Source organism: Ochotona princeps, chromosome 19 (genome assembly GCF_030435755.1).
Source record: "Ochotona princeps isolate mOchPri1 chromosome 19, mOchPri1.hap1, whole genome shotgun sequence".
Classification (NCBI taxonomy): domain Eukaryota; kingdom Metazoa; phylum Chordata; class Mammalia; order Lagomorpha; family Ochotonidae; genus Ochotona; species Ochotona princeps.
The window spans coordinates 45277635-45298540 of record NC_080850.1 but is presented as its reverse complement, the minus strand read 5'-3'; the positions used below and the strand labels follow the sequence as shown (position 1 = coordinate 45298540).

General features: G+C 45.4%; 1 protein-coding gene across 1 annotated transcript in view; it reads left to right on the top strand.

Annotated features, from left to right (window-relative positions):
- Nucleotides 1–19725, top strand: part of HSD17B4 (hydroxysteroid 17-beta dehydrogenase 4) — a 64204-nt gene extending 44479 nt beyond the window's left edge. The window contains exons 18-24 of the mRNA XM_058677413.1: nucleotides 1417–1486; nucleotides 3080–3186; nucleotides 4445–4531; nucleotides 5865–5951; nucleotides 6749–6887; nucleotides 14686–14813; nucleotides 19311–19725. Of these exons, the coding sequence (XP_058533396.1) occupies nucleotides 1417–1486; nucleotides 3080–3186; nucleotides 4445–4531; nucleotides 5865–5951; nucleotides 6749–6887; nucleotides 14686–14813; nucleotides 19311–19400 (708 nt within the window). The 3' untranslated portion in view covers nucleotides 19401–19725. The remainder of the gene's footprint in view (nucleotides 1–1416; nucleotides 1487–3079; nucleotides 3187–4444; nucleotides 4532–5864; nucleotides 5952–6748; nucleotides 6888–14685; nucleotides 14814–19310) is intronic.
- Nucleotides 19726–20906: the final 1181 nt, after the last annotated feature.

Genomic DNA, 20906 nt, shown 5'->3' with positions numbered 1-20906 from the left:
CTGGGGATGTGGCAGAGTGCGGGCGCAGAGGAGCAGAACTTAGAGCATTCATCACTCTGCAGAGTAGTGGAAATAAATTACTACTTAACCCCCCTCCCCAATCTTACACAGAAGCTTGTTAAGTCACTAGTATTCAATAGGTGTGGATTCAATTTAGTTAGGTTTAGAAGCCATTGAAAAGTAAATAATTATAGAACATGTGGGGTGATGAGGTGTTATTTTTAGAAATCAAACTTGCTATAACTGTTTAACCAATAACTTGAAAATAATTTTAAAATCAGCCATTTAAAGTCAGATATGCTGGGCCCGGCAGCGTGGCCTAGCGGCTGGGGTCCTCGCCTTGGACACACCGGGATCCCATATGGGCACCGGTTCTGGTCCCGGCAGCTCCACTTCCCATCCAGCTCCCTGCTTGTGGCCTGGGAAAGCAGTTGAGGACAGCCCAAAGCTTTGGGACCCTGCACCCGCGAGGGAGACCTGGAAGAGTTCCAGGTTCCCGGCTTCGGATCGGCACAGCACCGGCCGTTGCGGCTCACTTAGGGAGTGAATCATCGGACGGAAGATCTTCCTCTGTCTCTCCTCCTCTCTGTATATCTGACTTTGTAATAAAAAATAAATAATAAAATCTTTAAAAAAAATAAAGTCAGATATGCTGACATGGCCAGTCTTAGAATATTATAATAGTTCAGCAACTGGTGAGAAAGGGAAGTCTTGAGACAGACACAGAAGGGTCAAGCTGATGAGACAGATGCATTACCTGCTGTTTCTCTCCACGCTCGGGCCCACTTGGCCAACACACAGGTACTTGGCAGAAGGTGTGGTCATCTCTCTCACCTTGTTCTCCACAGACCTCTGCTAATGCTGCCGCACTGGGTGCATGGCAGCGTAGGGAGCTGAGCCAAGCGGGAGTGCCGTCCTGGCAGCAGGCTGTTGCTCTGTTTCCTGGCAGGGCTTAGTGTGCTGAAGAGTGAATGCTGATGTTTCTGTGTCTAGTATCACACTGCAGGCGTCCGTGTAAAACAGCCCATTAACAAAGTCTGCGTAAGTTAGCTTGTTCCGAAGGGGCCGTACGCACTCTCCCGGGGCTTCGTTGTATTTTAGAGTGGATGGATTCTTTCTTTGGATTTTGTCTGTGGGCACCGGGGACAGTGTTACTCCCAGGTGGAATTTTGGGTGCTCTTTCCCTTTATTTGATTGTGTTGCATACTCCTTGATTTCACTGGCCGGTTGTGAAAACAAAGCAAAAAACCCACATTTAATTTATAAAACTCTTCTTTGAGAGAAGCTTAATTTTTTAAAATCAGAGCCTCAATTAGGTATATTTGGCATATTCTGAAATAATAACTGGGTCTGTTTCCCGATTTCCATTTAGCAAACGCTGAGTACTGGTTACACCTGTTGGTTCTTTCTGTACAGGCTGCTTTGTACCGCCTCAGTGGAGACTGGAATCCCCTACATATTGATCCTAACTTTGCCAACCTTGCAGGTGAGTTGTTAACAATACTGATTAATGAAAAGTCAGTGAGCTCAGTTACCTGAACGAGCTGCTTTGAGACACTGCCGTTTGGAACTGCTCATCAGAGTAATGGATTAAGAACCAGCCTTCTCCTTACAACATTTCGTCAGAGGATACAGACGGGTAGGATGAGTACTGTGGACACCATGAACTTGAAACTCAGGCTGTGGTGGAGGGAAGCTCCTGCCACTGCCAGGTCTGGGCGAGGAGTGGGGTGGCGGCATGAGGTTGGGAGCCGAGATGTGCTGAAGGCCAGGGTCACCGGAGGAGGCTCCAACAAGGAGCTGAAACGCTAGGGAAGGGTCACCTGCCTTCCTGGCTGTTGGAGCCACCCAGATGACCTTACCACTGCAAGTGCAGCCAGGAAGAAGAATTCTTTGTGTTTCTAGATCTCTTGATTCTCTTTTTCTTTCTTCATTTGCTTAGTTAAATACTTTCATTCTGAAAAAATGTTGTTTACATAATATTTGTTATGCTTCTTGAAATATGTAGTATGATTTAATAAGGGTTAAAGACTTGTACTTGGATTAGTTGTAATTGTTACACTAGTTAGTGGTTTGTTTGTTGCTGTAAGATGCCTGAGGATTTGTTCTTACTAAAAAGGGGTTTATTTAGCTTCCAATTTTGGAGGCTCGTGGTCAGAAAGGCACAGCACCAGCCTCTCTTAACACCTGCTGATGGCATCAGCTCCTGGCAGAGGGTGTCATGGTGGGAGTGGTTGTGACAGACAGATCCATGCTCAAGACAGGAAGCTATGGATGAGAGGGTCTGCAGCCAAGGCCCTCTCACCACCCAGTGAATGAACCCTTGGGCTTCATCCAAACCATGTGCAAGCCATAGGGTGTTGCTCATGTCCCCAAGATTCCTGTTTCTCTCACAATAAAGAAGACATTTATTGTATCTCCACTGGAGCCGAAGTGTTAACTTGTCCTGGCATCCATGAGCGCTTCAAGTTCAGAGTCTGATTTGAGACTCAGGGCAGACTCCTTCTCATTCGGGAACCTTGGTAGCATTCCAAGTTACTGACTTGGAAACAAGCTACCTGTTTCAGAGGTGGGATGCCCACAAGAAAAAACATCCCTATTCCCAAAGGGAGAGCTAGGGCAGTGGGCGTGATCAGCTCAAAGGCAGGTGGATGCTAGAAATTACAGCCTGAAGCCTAGTACTCCGTGCACACTGAGTTGGGTGGCAAGTCCTAAAGGCCTCAGGCAACAGCCCGGTGTGGTCCACATGATTGCTTGGTGGCTGGTGCCTGCAGAAACTGCATTGCTGGTCACCATCCTCTCTAGGTTCTCTGCTGCTCCGCCCCACAACTCACTCTCAGGCTGTTCTTTGAAGCTTGGTGCACGCCACCGTGGCCTCCTAACGTTGCATTCTGCCAACCCAAAGTCTATACCACATGGTTACTGAAGTCCACACAAGTGTTGCCTGGGATGTCTTGAACCGTGCTTGCAGTGGCCATAGAGTTGTACACTGCAAAGCCAGAACCTAGATGGCCCTGGCAGGGGGCACTTGGTTTTTAAATATAAAAGGGGCTGGTTTTTACCTAAATTCTGTTTTCAGGCTTTGACAAGCCCATTCTGCACGGATTATGTACGTTTGGATTTTCTGCCAGGCATGTTCTACGACAGTTTGCTGATAATGATGTCTCCAGATTCAAGGCAATTAAGGTATATGTATGTTATTACATAATTTGAATATTAGTTCCTTTTCTTAGCATTAGTTTTATTGAGTTAATGTAAAACTGACATTGTACTGCAGCAGTACACATTTTTGAGCTGGCAATTAGCATATTTTCATTTTTTAGCTGAAAATAACTTTATATATAGATTGTGAAGCATATTTTAATACAGTTCTAATTTTAACCAATTAGATTTTTTACAATTAGATACATACATGTATCAGCATATATGCATTCAAAACTCAGACTTATTTTTTCTTTTACTATTTGGTGATTTGCATTAATGAGCCTGAAAGCATTAACTGTATTTGAGCTCTAGTAAGCCCACTCAACTCTAATAAATACACGCCTACAACACTGTGATGATGAAATGTGTTTAAAGTCATTGAAGGAGAGGCAGACACATTAGCTTCCTTAGTTCTAGTTGCTTCTTGCTTCTGTGTGCTCGCATTTCAAATGAATGATAAACAATTGCACTCTCCAGACGCCTGCAAGAACCCAATCGCGTGAGCAACACCTATGGCTTCCTTCCACCGCACACAGGAGTAGGAAGCTGGACTTGAACCCAGGCACTTGCCATAATCATTGTGCCAAATGCCCACCTTTAATTGCTTTTTAACTTGGAAGTTGATCCTCGTTTTTAGCCATTATACATAACTAGGAAAAATGTGTCCACAATGTTTGCTGAAGTGTAAGTCAAATGATGTATGGTTAAAAGTTTGAAAGCATTGTCAAGTATCTTCAAAAACGTGTGTACCCCTGTTCCGTGCCACAGTGCAGTTTCTCCCGCTCTGCCATTGCTACTGTTATTTGCGATGCCTTTTTATTAGAACTATTTTATTGCCTAGTAATATGTGCACAGAGTACATCAAACACAGACAACTAGAGAAAACGACTTTTTCCCTGTGTCCACCTCAGGTCTTCCCTTCCAGACACGGTTGGTATCACTTCTGGGAGCTCCTGCATTGTTTTGTGGTTGGCTGGCAGCTCTGCCTAACGCGTGTGCTTTTGTTCTTGATTCGTCAAGATAAATTACAATGTATTCATTTTTGGAAGAGAATTTGCACATTGTTTTATCCTTTGTACTAGTTTTATCATGTTTTTTATCCTCTTACTAAGTTAAACATATCAAACCTGTTTTCTCCTTTATATTCTTTGTATTCTGCATCTAACTTTGTTCCCTACAGGTAAGAGGAGTTTCACTTTAAAACATTTCTAACCTCTAAATTTTCTCTTCTAAACTTAAGGCTCGTTTTGCAAAACCAGTGTACCCAGGACAAACCCTGCAAACTGAGATGTGGAAAGAGGGAAACAGAATCCATTTTCAGACCAAGGTACGGAGAGCCGAGACCCAAGCACTCGCCGCTGGCCCTCCTCTGACATTTTTTAGCGGTTTTGCTCCTGTTAGGGTTTTGTTGTTGTTTTCGTTAGTACTAGCTGAGGCTTTACCTGGAAAATGTTATTTAACCACTGGGAACTTTCACCTGAGAATAAGATGGCTGTGACCCTTTACATTTTATTTTAAAATAAAATGGTTGCATGTTTGCATAACAGTAACCACACTGCTCTGAGAATCCAACCAACCGTGCATTTTGGCTCAACTAGTTGACCAAGATATTGTCAACAGGGAATGTTTCAAAATGTAAGGACATGATTGATATGCATAAAGAAATGACAAATTTATTCAACTATTTAATGAAGGATCTTGCAGCATTATACAAGTGCTTTAAAACAGAATCAGCAAAACAGTCTAACAGAAAGCATAAGAAATAATTTTACTGAATTAGACACAACAATTCTAAGTACTCTCCGGAGCAGTGAAATCATGTCCGTGGTAGTTCTGTTTTCTCTGGAGATCGTGTGCGCATGGATCGTGTCAGGACCCACACGTGTCTGTGGTTTGGCACAGAGTTTGGGCTTGTGTGATGGACCAAGTCTAAAGGAATCTCCCGGATGTGGGTGTTAACAGTAACCCAGTGAAACACTAAAGGACATGCAGTCATTGTTGCTTGTCTTTCAAAGACAATTTTTGTTAATACATTTGGTCACATGCCTGAGTCCATTCTGGCTGTGCTCCTAACTCCACTTTCCTTCCGACGGCACCATGGTAGGCAGCAGTTGGGCCCTGGTTACCCAGGTGAGAGATCCCAATGGGGTTCCCAGCTTTGGCCTGGCCCAACCCTGGCTCTTGCAGGCTGCAAGGGGTTAGGAAAATCACTTTGTCTCTCTAGTTCTCTTTTTACCTCTGAAACAAAAAAAAAGCCTGATTATGGTTTTATGGTCTGATCCTATCTAATTGAATTTTCTATTGAAACAATCGCAACACAATTACCTCAGATATTGTACCCTACCTTTTATTATTTGGAATAATTTATTACTTCTCACCTTGGCTTCCCGCTGGTGCGGGGGAGATGCTGAGACTTGCTCACAGGTGTCTTTGTTGAAGGGCTCTAGCTAATTCTGTAGCCAGAGTTAATCCCAGTTGTATTAGGCTGGAAAGCCTTTGTGTTCATTCACTGTGACATTTGCTTTTTTTTTTCCATTTATTTTATTTGAATTATTTTTCACATGAGGCAAACACAAAATCTCAAACTTTGTTTTGCTTCACAATGAAATTGTCCCTCTATTGGAATCCTTATGGAAACTTTTCCCTCTCTTGCTAATAAGGTCCAAGAAACCGGTGACATTGTCATTTCAAACGCATACGTAGACCTTGTGCCGGCTTCTGCACCATCAGCCAGGACCCCCTCTGCGGTAAGTTCTGAAAACCATATCCAGTGTGAATTCCAGCCAAGATTGCCGTTAGAAAGTTCAGAGCTATCCGTGAGTCGGTTGTTGAAATGAAGTACGTTAATTCAATCAGCTTGAAATTAAAGGAATACTTTACCAATGCATGAATTCCTAAAAAGGTTTTTTTGCAGATATTCCCTTTTGGAGAATATTGCTGTATTTTCTGGTTTTCAAAGAACTAAGTCAGTTGCTCAGAGAGAAATCAAAAAGCAAAGATGGTGGAGGAACAATGGATGAAAAGGTTACATGTCCTGTACCTTTGACTCATCTGTGCCAATATAAATCAGCATGTAATGTTTATTAAATCTTTTTGTTACTCTTAATAAGCTGAGAATTGGATACAAAAGTTTACATCTGAAATATATTGTCATTGTTTATTGTAAAGCCTTTTATAACTGACTCAAAAATAAAAGCCCATAGAATAATTTAAGATTAAAACCTTAGCGAGGTGTAGACCCAGGGAGAAAGGCAGGCTTCCTGTCATTGTATAGACAATAGAGTTGAGGTATCTGCTTGAAGCTAGCTGGGGCATAGGCTAGCCGTCTCCTTATTAAAAAGTATACATACACTTGTTTTGATTTCTGATAATACTCTTACTGAGGGGACTGAGGTTCGAGAGCAAAAATCCTGGTATGAATTTTAAAAACACCTGGTATAACTGCCCTGTTTCTGTAGAGTTCTGATTGTACATGCCTTTTGTAATGTTTCTTTCCCCCTGAGTCATTCCTATAGAATTTTCACATGAGCTCTTCCCTGTTTAGGGTGGGGAGCTTCAGAGTACTCTTGTGTTTGAGGAAATCGGCCGCCGCCTTAAGGATGTCGGCCGCGAGGTGGTCAAGAAGGTGAATGCGGTCTTTGAATGGCACATCACAAAAGGTGGAGATACTGCAGCCAAGTGGAGTAAGTTACAGCCCTGACTCGAGCACGCTAAGGTACATGAGGTATCCGTGTTCTAGTTGAAAACGGCCTCGTGGAAAGCAGGTGGATCCCCACCCCCCACCCCCGCCATGGGAACCAATAACTTTCAAGGCATTTAGAAAGATTTACTTTAAGATTTACTTATTTACTTGAAAGACAGAAAAGTAGCTATGTCTTCCATCTGCTGGTTCACTCCCCAAATGGCCACAACAGCCAGGACTGTACTGGGCCGAATCCAGGAGTCTGCGGCTGTCCAGGTCTCCCGCGTGGGTGCAGGGACCCAAACACTGCGGCCGTCTCGCATTGCCATCCCAGGCTCATTGGCAGAGCTGGTTGGGAAGCAGAGCAGCCTTTGTTTCTGTCAGATAATTTCCACTTTATTTATATATATATATAAACATTTATGTAAAGAAGCATCTGAAGAATACCTGTAAGTGCTTTGAAAATGAGATTCTTAGTCATTATATCTAGAGTAACTAAAGTATATCTATATCCACTGAAACACTAGTTCCTGTAATTATCTATTGCATTATTGGTAGAAAGCATTTTAAAGTTTCATTCAATCGGTTTTTGGTTAAATATAAGCATTTTAATATATATAAAATGTACAAATATATATGATACGTATAAATATATGTAAAAATATAAAATATAAAAGTGTTTACCAAATTTGATCTACAGAAATGTGAAGAAAATATGTAATCCTTGTATCTCAAATTTGTTTTTCTGGTAGACATTTTTCCTTTTAAAAACTCTGAATGGAAATCAAGGAAGGCAAAATGTAATGTTATTCCTGCAAATTTCAAAGTGTCATTTTTTCTCTTGTTCTGTCATACAAATCTGTAGGTGTAGGGTTTCCCTATGCTGATTTCCCCCCACATTACACAGTGTAGTGCATCAAGGCATTGGAGGTACAGAGTGCTTATTTTTGTCAAAGCAGCTTGATAGGTTACCTGTGCATTTACACTTGTTGCTACTATCCTTTCTTGGTCCTTTCCTTCCTTCCCTCCATTTATGTTGCTAGTTGTAAACACAAGGCTTTAGAAAACACCGGCGAGGGCGGGAGCCGAGTTACAGGTGTGAAGAAAGGATGCTGGAGCTTTGGGAGTTGGCCAGTACCTGTAAGGATCTGTAGAGTGAGCAAGTGAGTCATCCTCCTCAAACCTGGCACCTTCCTCCCACACAGGGTCAACAAGCAACTGGGATCCCCCCCTTGGTCTGTGCTACACATATGTTAGCAAGGAAGATATTTACATTTAAAAATCACCTTGACTTACCTGGGCAGGTTTTTATTCCCTGATGTTCTTGCTTGAAAGGGGGACTATTGGAATCCTGGTCTGTACTACCTAAGAGCCGTGAGGCAGCAGTAATGTTTGTTTTCTCCCTCTGTGTCCTCATTTAGCGGCTCTTCCCTCTTTCCTCCTGGTTACATGCCTGGCCTGTCTTCTTGATTTCTTTCTCAGTTGTGTGCCTGTTTTTCATTCTGGTTTGTTTTCCCCCAGGCTTTGGCTAAATCACAGCAGCTAGCAGCAGTAGATATGACCTAGGCCCTTTGCCTTCTGGTCTTAGAAATGGCTCCAGGTTGGCATCTGTGTTTGTAGCTTGGTGGTTTATGACTGGGATAGGTGCTTGAATACCTTGGCCTCCTGTCTCATCTGCCATAGGCCATGTTTAAATGATTTGTAAAACACTGAATGACCAATCTTTTGTATTTAAAAATGTTAAGCTGTCCCAGTTTTGCTTATGTCATGGTTTCCAGGTCGAATACAAAGACTTGAGGACTCTGCATTCCAGTTCACCTTGCCTGGGCTCTGGTGTTGCTGGAGTTGCTCAGCTGACCGTGAGCAAGTTCGAGGCTGGGGGCTCTGACTCAGTGTCCTGGGAGCCCCATTCTATTACCCAGATCCTGGAGGTGTCCAGCGTCTGAATATGCCCCGCATGCAGTCAGTGGCAGGACAGTGACAGGGAGTGTGTCGGAGTGTGTGTGTGTGTGTGTGTGTGACTTTTCAAACTGAGTTAGTGTGGGTATAATGAGGGATCTGAGAGTTCTGGGACTGCACTATTGAGACGAGTTTCAGCAGGTGGCGGGGTCATGGCTCTGTTTTCACTTCAGCCCTGTTCGTGCTGTTTGCTTGTCCAGGAGCACGAAGGCGGCCTGGCCGGGCTGAGCTGACCCGTCCGCCTGGACGGCTGCAGGCTTCAGCAGGCTCTTTAGTGAGCTGGGCGTGCTCACTTGCATCTAGTCCTCCCTCAGGTGAACTGTCACACCTGATTAATGAAAGCATTGTTACTTAGAGGTGAAGATTGGGTCTGTCTTCCTTACTTCACAATTAATTTGTTACAATAGAAAGAGCACAGTGGCTGTGGCATTGCTGTTTATTACTCCAGGATGGAGTTGAATGACTGGACGTGGTAGGATGTGTTAGAACTTGTTATCAGATATCAGCTAGCCTTTAGGCATCTCGCCCTTTGGAATGAAGATCTGTGGGTTAAGCAGATGAAAATGGACAGTAGGTGGGAAGTCTGAGTCCCTGGGAACTGCTTGTCTGCCACATTTATCTTACTGTTTGGTGATCTTCAGAATGCTCCGTCTCCTCTCACTTGACCTTGGCTTAATCCCGAGGAAGGGCAGCACCGTGTGTTCTCCATTGTCAGTTTCTTTATAGATGACACATGTTGTAGTCTATAAAATCTGTAAATGTTGAGGAAAAAGAAAGCATGATTTTGGATGGAATAGAGTAACTGCCTTTTTAAAAATGCTGAAATTAAGGTATTCATTAATAACAGCTTTTCTATGTGGCTAGTCATTTCTGTTGCTGTGAATTTCTGAGTCTGGTTAAAAGTTGTTCTAAGCCCTTTGGGTGCTATGTTGCAGCTGTGAGCCGCAGACAAGTTCAGAGAAAAACAGATGACAGCGAAAGGGCAGAGAACAAGAGTGCACCCCCTGAAAGTTAAAATGTACTTGCTCTTGGCTCAAACTAAAGTCCCAAAGCCTTAGTGCACCTGTGGCAGGACAGAATCTCAGCCTTCACGATGCTTTGGTTTCGATGTGGTTCACCTAATGTGAATCAGTCAGATGTGGATGTCCCGTGTCAGAGCTTGGCACCACTGGAGGTCTTTTTCTAATGTAACACATGAAAGGATTTCAGGAAGTTCACCAATGCAGTGAAAAGGCAAGTTTTTCTTTTGGGGCATAAAATTTTTGAAATCCGTAGTATTTCATGATGTACATTTCTCATAAATTTGTATGTTTTATGAGTTCCTTCCTAAAAACCTGGAACAGTCTGAATTCCAGCACACATTGAGCCTGAAACAGTCCAACTAAGGGTTGTGTACTCATTGACACATACAAATAATCCTCTCAGAACAGATAGGGCAAGGGTTCTCTTGCCTTGCAGAGCCTTGGTGCGGCAGCAGGTGTTTCACTGCGTGCTCGGTTCTCTGCAGGGTTGCAGGTACAGTTACGAGACAACAGGATTTTGTGGCTTGTTTTCTGCAGCAGTTACTGTTGGAGGTGGTGTGTCAGATAAGTTGGGAAAACAAAGGTGGCAGTGCACAGTAAAAGACAGACCCAGTTAGGGTGATGGCAACAGTGGGAAGAAGGCTCCTGCAGCACAAGTGCTATGGCTGTCAGCCTCCATGGCTGATTGGCCTGCAAAGCCAAGAGATGGGGTGGGCAGAAGTAGTGCTGAGTTCTGTGCCTGTGTGCTGAAGGGCGCTAGCCTTGTTTCGGCAAGCAATAAATGGAGATGATGGATGTCTGCCAGAGAGGGGTAAGAGCCTTGGTGAAAAACTGTATCTAACCCAGATCTGGAGTGGATTTAACTGGAGGGCAAGTTCTCAGCTGGCAACAGCCAGTTGGAAACCCTGTCCAAGGAATTAGTAGTTAGCCTGAGAACAAGAGCTTGGCTGTTTTGCCTCCTGGCATTCAGGGAGCAAATGGGAGGAAAGTCTCCTGGATCCTGGCAAGATTACCTGCCACTCCTGTTTACGCACGAACAGCTCTGGCATTTCCATTGGTCTACAAACAGACTGCGAATCTCAGAATGTAGCTTATTATAACTCCAGGCACAAATACTATGCCCTGCATCTAAATGGGAGTCTGTCTCCAATAGCTTACTATAGGCATACTTCTGACACTTCATCAGACGACTTTCATGTTGAACATGAGCAAAAAACCTGTTTTCTTTAGAAGGAAACTGAGCCTTAAAGCTGGTTGGTTTTGAGCACTTCAGTTGTTTTCTCCTAAATTTAAGTTTTGCTTCCTTTTCTATATTTGTAACTTTCCTATTTTAGGAAACTAAATGGAATGCACATTTGACATTTAGATAGCAGCACTGTGTAAACAGTATGCATCAACCATGTAGAAGTACATCTACATAGCGGGACTTAATGCAGGCGTAGCAATGATTGCATGAGGAGACTGACAATTCCAACCTGTGGACTTGAGTCCACATGGAGGGAAAATGCCCTCCTGGTAGTCAGATGGGCCAACCTATCAGCAATAGCATCAGGTATCTGCTGCAGTTAAGGATATTTGCTCCAAGTTTGGGGTCTCCTGTGTTTATCAGATGTCTAAGAAGTTGACTGGCAATGAAACATGCTGTTGGTGGGGAGCAATCTGCTGCAGCCTCACTTAGCAACAACTGCAGGGCGCGGCGTCCCCTCTGCTGCAGGGCTCCTGCCTGCTTGCCTGTGGAGTCTAACTCTTCCGGAGAATACAGAGAAAGCCCTTTTATAAACCTCACATTTACTGCTTTCTGTCTCCTGTGTGTGTTGTTCATCTTATTAACATCTTTGTACTGTCTTTTGCAGTATTTAAAAGCAAAAGAAAAACCTGTTTATTTAGTTTCTCCCAATTCTTACATTTTCTGTGTTTGAAAGCAATGTGCCAATGTGATATTTTTCTTTAATTTCTAAAAGCAAAATCTTATAGTTGCATTTCCTAAGAACAATGACATTTCTCTTACTTTGCCCACAGAACTGTTGGCTACCTCAGGAGGTTACTATTGATCCAGACCATGATCCACAGACGTTACTGGTATTTCAGCAGTGGTCCTGGCACATCCCATAGAGTGGGACAGCCGAACAAGTCTTACCAGTGGTACAGCTGTGGAGACGAGGGGCCAGGAGAGGACGGGCCGGGCCCAGGCATTATGTGTAGGCTGTTCCCTCCAGTCGGCTCTCGGGGGCATCCTTTTTCACCTTTAAGAACACAGGGGCAGTTATTCTGTACAATTCCCCAGTTTTTTTCTCATGATTAGACATTATACTATTCCTGCCAAAATTTCATAAATTATGCCCTTATTTAATCAATTTTAATCTAAAATTTTTTTGTTACTATTAGTGTTTCGATAGGAGTTTTTTAGCCTTAATATTTACTTGAAGGAGCAGGAGAGGCCTTTGCCCTGCTGCTGCGCTCCCACACGGCTGCAGCGCTTGTGGCTGGCCTCCTGAAGTCAGCAGCTGCTTTGGGATCTCCCATGTGGGTGGCAGGGGCCCAAGCATGTGGGCAATCGCCTAGTGCCTTCCCCATGCTATTAACAGGAAGCTGGATTGGAGGTGGAACCAGCAGAGAAGTAAATTGGCACCCTTTTGGGATGCCAACCTGCAGGCAGTGCCTTACCTGCTATGCCATTTAGCTAACAGTTCCTGAGTCCTTTTCTTTTAAGTGCTAGGGGGCGTGGCACAATGCTCAGTAGCTAATCCTTGCCTTGCCCATGCCCGGATCCCATATGGATGCTGTTTTGTGTCCTGGTTGCTCCACTTCCCATCCAGCTCCTTGCTTGTGACCTGGGAAAGCAGTCTAGGACGGCCCAAAGCTTTGAGACCATGCACCTCTGTGGGAGACCCAGAAGCTGCTCCTGGCTCCTGCCTTCAGATTGGCTCAGCTCCGGCTGTTGTGGCCACTTCCCGAGTGAATCAGTGCACAGAATATCTTTCTCTCTGTCTCCTCTCTGTAAATCTGATCTGGCTTTTCAATAACAATGAATAAATCTTTTTATTTTTGTTAAAGCGCTTGGGTGATACAACCATGCCTGGGTATCCCTAAGTTTTTACTATGTTAAGGGAGGAATAGCTGTAGCAGCCCCTTGTAATTTGCAAGGTTTGCACCCAAAGTCCAGAAGCCACCCCGTCACCTGCTGCTCCACACTCGTCCCATTCAATGTTGCCACTCTTAAAGAAATCATTTCTACAGTAAAATTAATTGACCTTACAGTTGTGTGTCAATCCAGGATCTTGGGGATGGACGACTTTCCTGCATGACCCTCCTTGTAGGCCAGGACCTGAGCCAGGTCCACTGCCCAGGTCTGCAGTTGGACCCAGAGCCATGAATCTGCAGTCAGCTTGGTGAGAGCTGTGGCTTGCACAGGGCAGGTGACTGGCCAGCACCTCTTCATGGTTCATTCACTCACAGCTTCCTCCCTGAGCCGAGCTGGTGTAGCTCCTGTGAAGGGTTAAAACAGGAACACGAAGTCTGTTGGGGTCAGGGCTTTGACCTTGTGCTGCCATCCTGTCCTTTACCTGTGCGAACACCACATGAAAGCAGGGTCACAGTACCTACGTACAGTGGAAACGGGGCTTTGCTCTCCAGGCGGCACATCCAGACCTTCTGCCCGCTCCAGGAGCTGAGCAGCAGCAGAGCCTTGAGCAGACAGTGCAGAAAGGCCCTGTGCGCCTTACCCCACCTCCCTAGGTGTCACCGTTTTGGATTTGTTTATTGCAGAATTCTTTTCCGTGGGAGGTGGATGGTTTGCACATGGCTTGGGAGCATGGCTTGACTGAGCAGGACACAGCATGCACTCTGGGCTTTCTAACACATGCGCAGCACTCCCTGCACCCTTAATTAGGAGTTTGTAACATGTTCTGGGGAGGAGGGTGATGGGGGCTGCAGCTGCTTCACTGTGACAACAGGAAGTGTGTCCAGGAGCTTCAGTGCACAAGGGGACTGGTGTATAGAGAGCACTACCCTTCTGACTCTGGGGTATTTAATCGTTTTGGCAAAACATTCCTTGGGAGCTGGTATGCGGTGCTGCAGGGCAGGCTGCTGCCCCTGACACTGGCATCCCATAGCCGAGTGCTGGCCATTCCGGCTCTCTACCCATGCACCTGGGAAGGCAAATGATGACGGCCAAGTGCAGGACCCTCCCTGCACTCTCCTGGGACACCTGCATGGCATTTTGGCTCCTGGCTTTGACCCATCCCAGACCTACCTGTTCTAGCCATTTGGGGATTAAGCAATAAGGGAAGATCTTTCTGTCACACTTTTTCTAATAAATTCCAAAGTTTTCTGAAGGACAAGAAGCAAGTTTTGAATTCTATCCATAATTGATGGTAAGTATTTTAAGAATAAATCACTAAATGAATTAACAGTCTTATGACAGACCCTGTAGAGACGTAAGGCATTCCTAAGGTGACTGCTTCTCCTCCCACCCACCTGACACACGGCTGTCTCATGAGCCAGCTTTCCTTCCTTGTTATCATAGCATCTGATTCAGACTAAAGACTTTAGTGACAAACTGCAACAACTTCCTTAAATAATGTCAATTATGCTTTCATTCACATTTAAAATCTCATAAAATTCACTCGGGAAAACATTAACGTTTAGAAAAAAGTTGTTAGGAAAAGCTAGAAAATCAGCTACTTTTTCAGAGTGTCAGATTATATATAATGTATAGATAGAACAGGGAATCATCACCTAAGACGATGTCTGTTGTGGTTGGCTTACTTGACCTGGTATTGAAGAGAAATGATGCATATTGTTTCTTTGTTTTCCCAGCTATGGACCTGAAGAACGGCTCAGGGCGGGTGTACCAAGGCCCCGCCAGAGGCTCTGCGGACACTACCATCATCATCTCCGACGAGGACTTCATGGAGGTGGTGCTGGGCAAGCTGGACCCTCAGAAGGTAGGGTTGCCAGAGTGCTCCCTCACTAGCCCTCAGGCTTCCCTAAGAGTCATTATGGAAGTCACTGTTAGAGCAGTATTCTGGTTGACAGAACTTTTTTTTTTAATAAAAGGATTTTAGTTGACACTTAAAAACTAAATTTAGGTGAAATTCTACCTTAGTATACAATGAAATGAACTAAAGTTAACATTTATATTTTCGTTGCCTTACTTCAAGGTTTAAAAGCCATATGACATTAATAAATGCTGCTAGTAAAATCAGGCAGTCATTGCTGCTATACAGAGGCACTTCAGAAGGTTCATGGAATGTAACTGAAAGATACGCTCATTTCCCATGAACTCCCGGTAAGCTCCTCAGTGCAGGTGGAGTGCTCCTGACGCAGAATGCTTGGGACCAGCAGTGCTCCAGTGTGAGTTGTTCACGTCCTGGAGCCTACTTCCCAAGCACAGCATCCTAAGGTGCTCCCAGCTCTGAGGCTGTCGTGTGCTGCTGGTGCTCACCGTGGGCCCGGGTTTAGAGTATCTCAAGTTAGGGATGCTCTAAAGTTAGGGATGGAGGATTAGGAAGTGCTAAGATGTCTGACATGCCTTTCAGTGTCTTAGCATACAACATTTATAGGCACATCGAAGGTAAATTAAACTAGTCCACAGACACGTAACGTACCGGATGGAGTCATGTGAATGGCAAAGATTGTAATTCAGTTCCTTTCATGTAACTAGAAATTCTAAGAAATGAACTTACTGACTTGTAGAATGAAGCAGTTCAAACAGGTGGTAGAAGGTACAGTTATGATTTGAACAGTAGTTTGCACACGGCACAACTAGATGTACTGGAGGCATGTTCACTGCAATCCAGTGAAGAGCAGGGTCTTTCTAAGCTCACTGATCTGATGCTTTATTCCCCGTCTTAGTTACTGACTGCTATTCCATTATCAAAAGCCACATTTGCTGGTGTGCAGTCTCCTTCCCACTGTCTTGAACTTTCGTGGCTTCCTTTACGACCCCCAACAGTGAGTTCTTCAACACAGCTAACTCTTTAGTGTCTTCATTTCCTTGCAGATACCTTTGCCCTTACAAGGAACTTAAAATACCTAGGCTCGCTGTATTTCACATCACTTCTCCCACAGCATGTTTCTATGAACTCGTTGTTCCTACTTCACTAAAACCTTCCCACAGCCTCTCGTTGGCTGACATCACTTCCTGTTCTTGAGTCTGCCATTTCATCTCTCCCTGTTCTGTCTGGATTTTGTCTCACATTGACTCGCTTGGAAGGCTGTACTCTGTTTGAATCCCACTCTGCTGCCTTTGTAGCTGTGCCTGACCGGTGACCACGGCTGCAGAAAAGCCGCATGACAGACGAGCTGTGCCTTCGCTGCTGAGCGCAGTGCTGCTGAGTGGTGTGGGGGTCTTACCGTGGCCTATGTCGGCTTCCACTCGGCCTCCACTCGGCTTCCGTACTGGTGGCCCTGTGCGTGTCGCAGCTCCACACTCCTGTCGCCCCTTCGTTTCTGGCTCATCTCTTCATGCTGCACTGGGGGGAAAAGTAATATTTTAGATAAGAATTTCACCTTGCCCTCTCCAGCTCCTCTGTCGGCGTCCCGGGCCGCCTTTGCTCCTCCCTCAAAGGTGAGCCCCTTTGCTTCTGTTCCCAGTGCCTGCTCGGTCCTGCCGCGCGGCTTCCTTCCGTTCCTCTCCCTGCATCTCTCTCACACCACAGACTGCTCAGGCCTTGATAGCCAATCCCCGTCCAGCACAACACACCCTGTCTCTGTCCCCTCCTGTTTTAAATGGTCCTGCCCAGCAGACCGACAGGACAGTCCATGTGTAATGAATGTTTTTCTAGTAGCTACATTAAAACGGCAGCATGTGAAGATTTATGAAGATATTTTTACCTGGTACGTTCAAATATTGTTTCAATAAGCAATCAACTTAAAATATAAAGTGATTCTATGTGCTTTTTAAAATGCCAGGTTTTTGAACTTCCAGGGTGTGTTTTACACCAACAGTGTGTCTTGGCCTGGACTAACCCAGCCCCGTGCTCGGTGGCCACAAGTGTGAGTGCTTACTCTCCCGACCAACACATCTCGGCATTTTGGTTTGACTCTTCTCTGCTTTGTTATCTGGTTTCTGCCATCACTGTTGCTCCCATTGTGGTGAAGGTCGTTGATAACTTATGTTTACAACTCCAGTGAACATTTTGTTTCATTAAAGAATCATAAGTAGCACTCAATATAGTTAGCTGGCTTTGTTTTTTCCTGATTGGTTGGGGTAGAGGGTAATTCTATGCCTGCAGCACCAGCATCCTAGACAGGTGCCAGTTCATATCCTTGCTGTTTTACTTCTGATTGAGCTTATGGCTGGAAAAGCAGTGGAGGATGGCTCAAGTCCTTGGGCCCCTGCTCGAAGCTCCTGGCTTTGGATCAGCTCTGGCCGTTGAAGCCTTTTAGAGAATGAACCAGCAGCTGGAGGACCTTTTACTTTTATTTGATAGGCAGATTTCACAAAGAGAAATCAATATTTTAAAAGGAGAAGATTTCATTTTACTTGAGTATGGAGATCCTCCTTCCGCTGGTGCATTCCCAATGGCAGTAACAGTGGGGCAGGGCCAGGTCAATGCCAGGCTCCTCAGCCAGGTCCTCCTCAGAGCTGGTGGGCGCCCAGGTACTGGTTCCTCTGCTGCTTTCCCAGGCACACTAGCAGGGAGCTGGATCTGAAGTGCAACAGCTGGGACTTGAACTGGCAACGTCTTGGGATGCCAGTAAGTGGCTTTACCATGATGCCAGCTCCAGCTGCTAACTTCCTGATGCATTTTCATTTCTTGGCTTCCATGCCATGCTGTCCTGTTTTACTTTCTCTACCTGGCTGCCCTCAGGCTCCTAGGTGTTATCTTACACCTGCAGGCATTGGGTCATGGCATTCTTCAGGGCCTTTATTCCACACTCTTTCCTTACACTCATCCATCCTGTGGCATTTGAAGTCAACTAACATCTCATGAATTTTGTTTGTTCATTTTCATTGAGATCCAGAGTGACAAAAGCCTACTCTGTTGCATTCTCTGACGGGAAGTCTCACTGGTGTTTTGCACTTTATCCAGGAGAGAACTGTGACTTCAGTTTTCTTCTGATCTTCTCAGCAGAAGTTAAAAAGCCAGGGATGTAGCAAGCGCCTGGCTCCTTCCGTGCCCCGGGTGCTTGTCCCGCGTGTCTTGAGTGCATCCTCTTCCAAGGGGTTCTGTCCTGAGTCACCTGGCTCACCCCGGCAGCCTCTTCAGTATCCAGTAAGGCAAATCCAAACATGAAAAGCTGGCTAAATGCTCAGCGTGCGATCCCGACCGACCGAGCTCTGCCTGTGGTGTCTGGGACAGAGTTCTTGCCTTTCCTCCGCGGAGGAGATGACGAGGCTCTGCTCCGCCGTTAGGATGCTGCCGCTGTGCAGCCAGGCCCTGCTGGGCACAGCGCACTGAGAGGAGTCCTAATCCACGGTCTGAAGCAGGGTACTTGAGTTCCCCAATCCTGGTTTCCCTGCCACCTGGGTTGAAAGATACCCAGGTTGGCAGCTGTGATTCTTAAGTGAAATTATAGAAAAAAATCTTCAGAAAGCTTCTAAAAGGTGCATATTGCTAAAAAGAAATAACTATACCTGGATTTCCAAAATTTGCATACTAGATGAGCTGATTGTTTAGTTCCATTTTCCATGAACATGTCTGAAGTTCCTTTTTGTGTCAGGAGCTGCCTTGTAATGCTGCATGTATGTGGACATCATTCTTGTCTTCCTGCCAGCTGAAAGTCTAGGGATTTCATTTACTTCCAATTTCCCACGGAGGATCCTCAATGAGAAACTGTGCTTTGCTGTGTTTAAGCAGTTGGTAGTTTGGCCAGTTCTGTAGCACACTGGTACAGAAACGCCTCCTCTCTGACCAGGCCACCTTTTGCTTCGCAGTGGCCATTGCTCAGTACGCTGGGCCACTAAGCTAGCACTGCAGGCAGTATCTGACTCCAACAGTACAGTTGCATCATTTTAGCACCATGGCCATGCCTGCCTGTAGCCGAGGACACTGGAGCTCCAGAGGCGAAGTCCTGTGCCCGCGGTGCCCGCGGCCCGCAGGATGGAGCCTGGTCTTGAGCCAGGCATTCTCAGGGCTGCAGTGGAGAGGTGCTCACCACTGTGCTCCACCTCCTGCTCTGCTGCCATAGGCCGCCTTCTGCACAAAGCTGTATTTCAAAAGCTGTGGACACCATTATTACCTTTTATGCAGTCATCTCAAATTACTACGCAAGAATAAAGCTAGCAGCATAAGGTGCAAAACTCCCAGAATTGTCAGTTCAGATAAATGACTCGAGCGTTTTCTAATAGAAACCGGAGACTCCTCTTTTCCTTCTCCCAGCTGTCTAATCTTTATCATCGCTTCCTGAAAGCTGCTCTGTGCGTATCCAGTCAGAACAGCGGCCTTTAACAACACAGTGGAGCTCAGGGTCGGTGCGGTCTCCTCTCTCCCCAGGCGTTCTTCAGCGGCCGACTGAAGGCCAGAGGGAACATCATGCTAAGCCAGAAGCTCCAGATGATCCTGAAGGACCACGCCAAGCTCTGAGGGCATGCCGTGCGTGTGGCCAGACCAAGTGACCCGCTGTCCTCACCCCCCGTGCTGGATTGTTCCGCAGAAATGATCAAAACCAGGTGATAGGGAAACTGCTTAGCGTGCTCAGATGCCAGATAATTTTTCAGATTTTCATTTTCTACTAATTGCTCACATTATTTTTGCAAGGAACCGTAAGCTGGCTCATAGCACCCCTCGGAACTTAGATCTCGATCTCGGCCATACAGAAATTCCACCTGATCCAATTTCCTTCTAATACATGGTGGCATTTATAAATAGCCAGGAGATTTCAGTGAATAAAAGGCACTTTGATACCTTTCACACTCTGCTTGTTTTTTTCTGATCACTGATTTATTGAAATCCCATTATTATAATATTCATATGTGCACTGTTCGCACTGCTTTTATAGCATTCCGCTTTAAGGTGAGAGAAAATCCTTGGTGCTCCCCAGTATTCTCCTCCCTTTACCTCATACAGTGTCAGCCTACCAGGGCATGCTTGCTTGCTGGACCAATCATTTGACATCCTCAAGTGCCAGTAGGTGCCCCAGCATTTGCTGAGATGACACATGAGGAGGACATGCCTCATTGATCGATGGCCTTACAGATGGCAGCTACCAAGCAGCAGACTCAGGCCAGGGGAGGAGTCCGTCAGGCAGCGTGACTGAGGTGTGTGGAAGACTAGAGAAGACTACTTGGCAGCTTGATAGTTGATACTTTTATGTAGCTGCTGAGTGATACTGCAAACACCTAAACACTCTTGGCAGAAAAGAGGTTCCCCACCCCTGCGGGAACGGTGGCAATGCCCTGACACCTGAATTACAAGTTGCCTGCCCAGGGCCAGCCTTGGAAGTACACTCTCTCAAGGTGAGCCGTCTCCAGCTGTCTGGGGTAGCTTTTCCACACCACAGGACGTGTGGCTCCCACGCTCTCGGGCTTACGAGCACACTGGCCTGGAAAGCTGGCCCTCACGCCCTCCTGGGAGCTCTTCTGTGCTCTGAGCTGCTCTGCTCCTTGGAACTTGGTCAGCTCCTGCAGTTCCATATCCTGAAGGCTTCCCCTTGTCACCTGGATGGGCCTGTTCTCAGCCACCAACGAAGAACAATTGTGGACATCTCAGAATGTGTGTGTGTGTGTGTGTGTGTGTGTGTCAACACTCCGCAAAAGCTGATTTTACACCGGAGAGAAGCAGAGTAATGCCACATAGATTCTTTAACTTTGTCTTAGGTCACCACACAGAACAACAAAACTTAATAATCCAATTCCACTGAGATCCTGAACTTCAGAAACTAAGTTAGAGAAAATAAGTTTCTGGAGAGTAATGGAACACATTTGGGCCTGTGTGGATGTGTGTTGAGAGGAAAGAAAAATGTATTTTTGAACTCATCAATAGGTAACAGAAAAATTACAAACTTTAGCTCAAAATGAATCCAGATTGCATTACATACACATTTACTGTATTGGCCTTTCAAGTCAATAAATCTTACAAAGAAATAGAAAA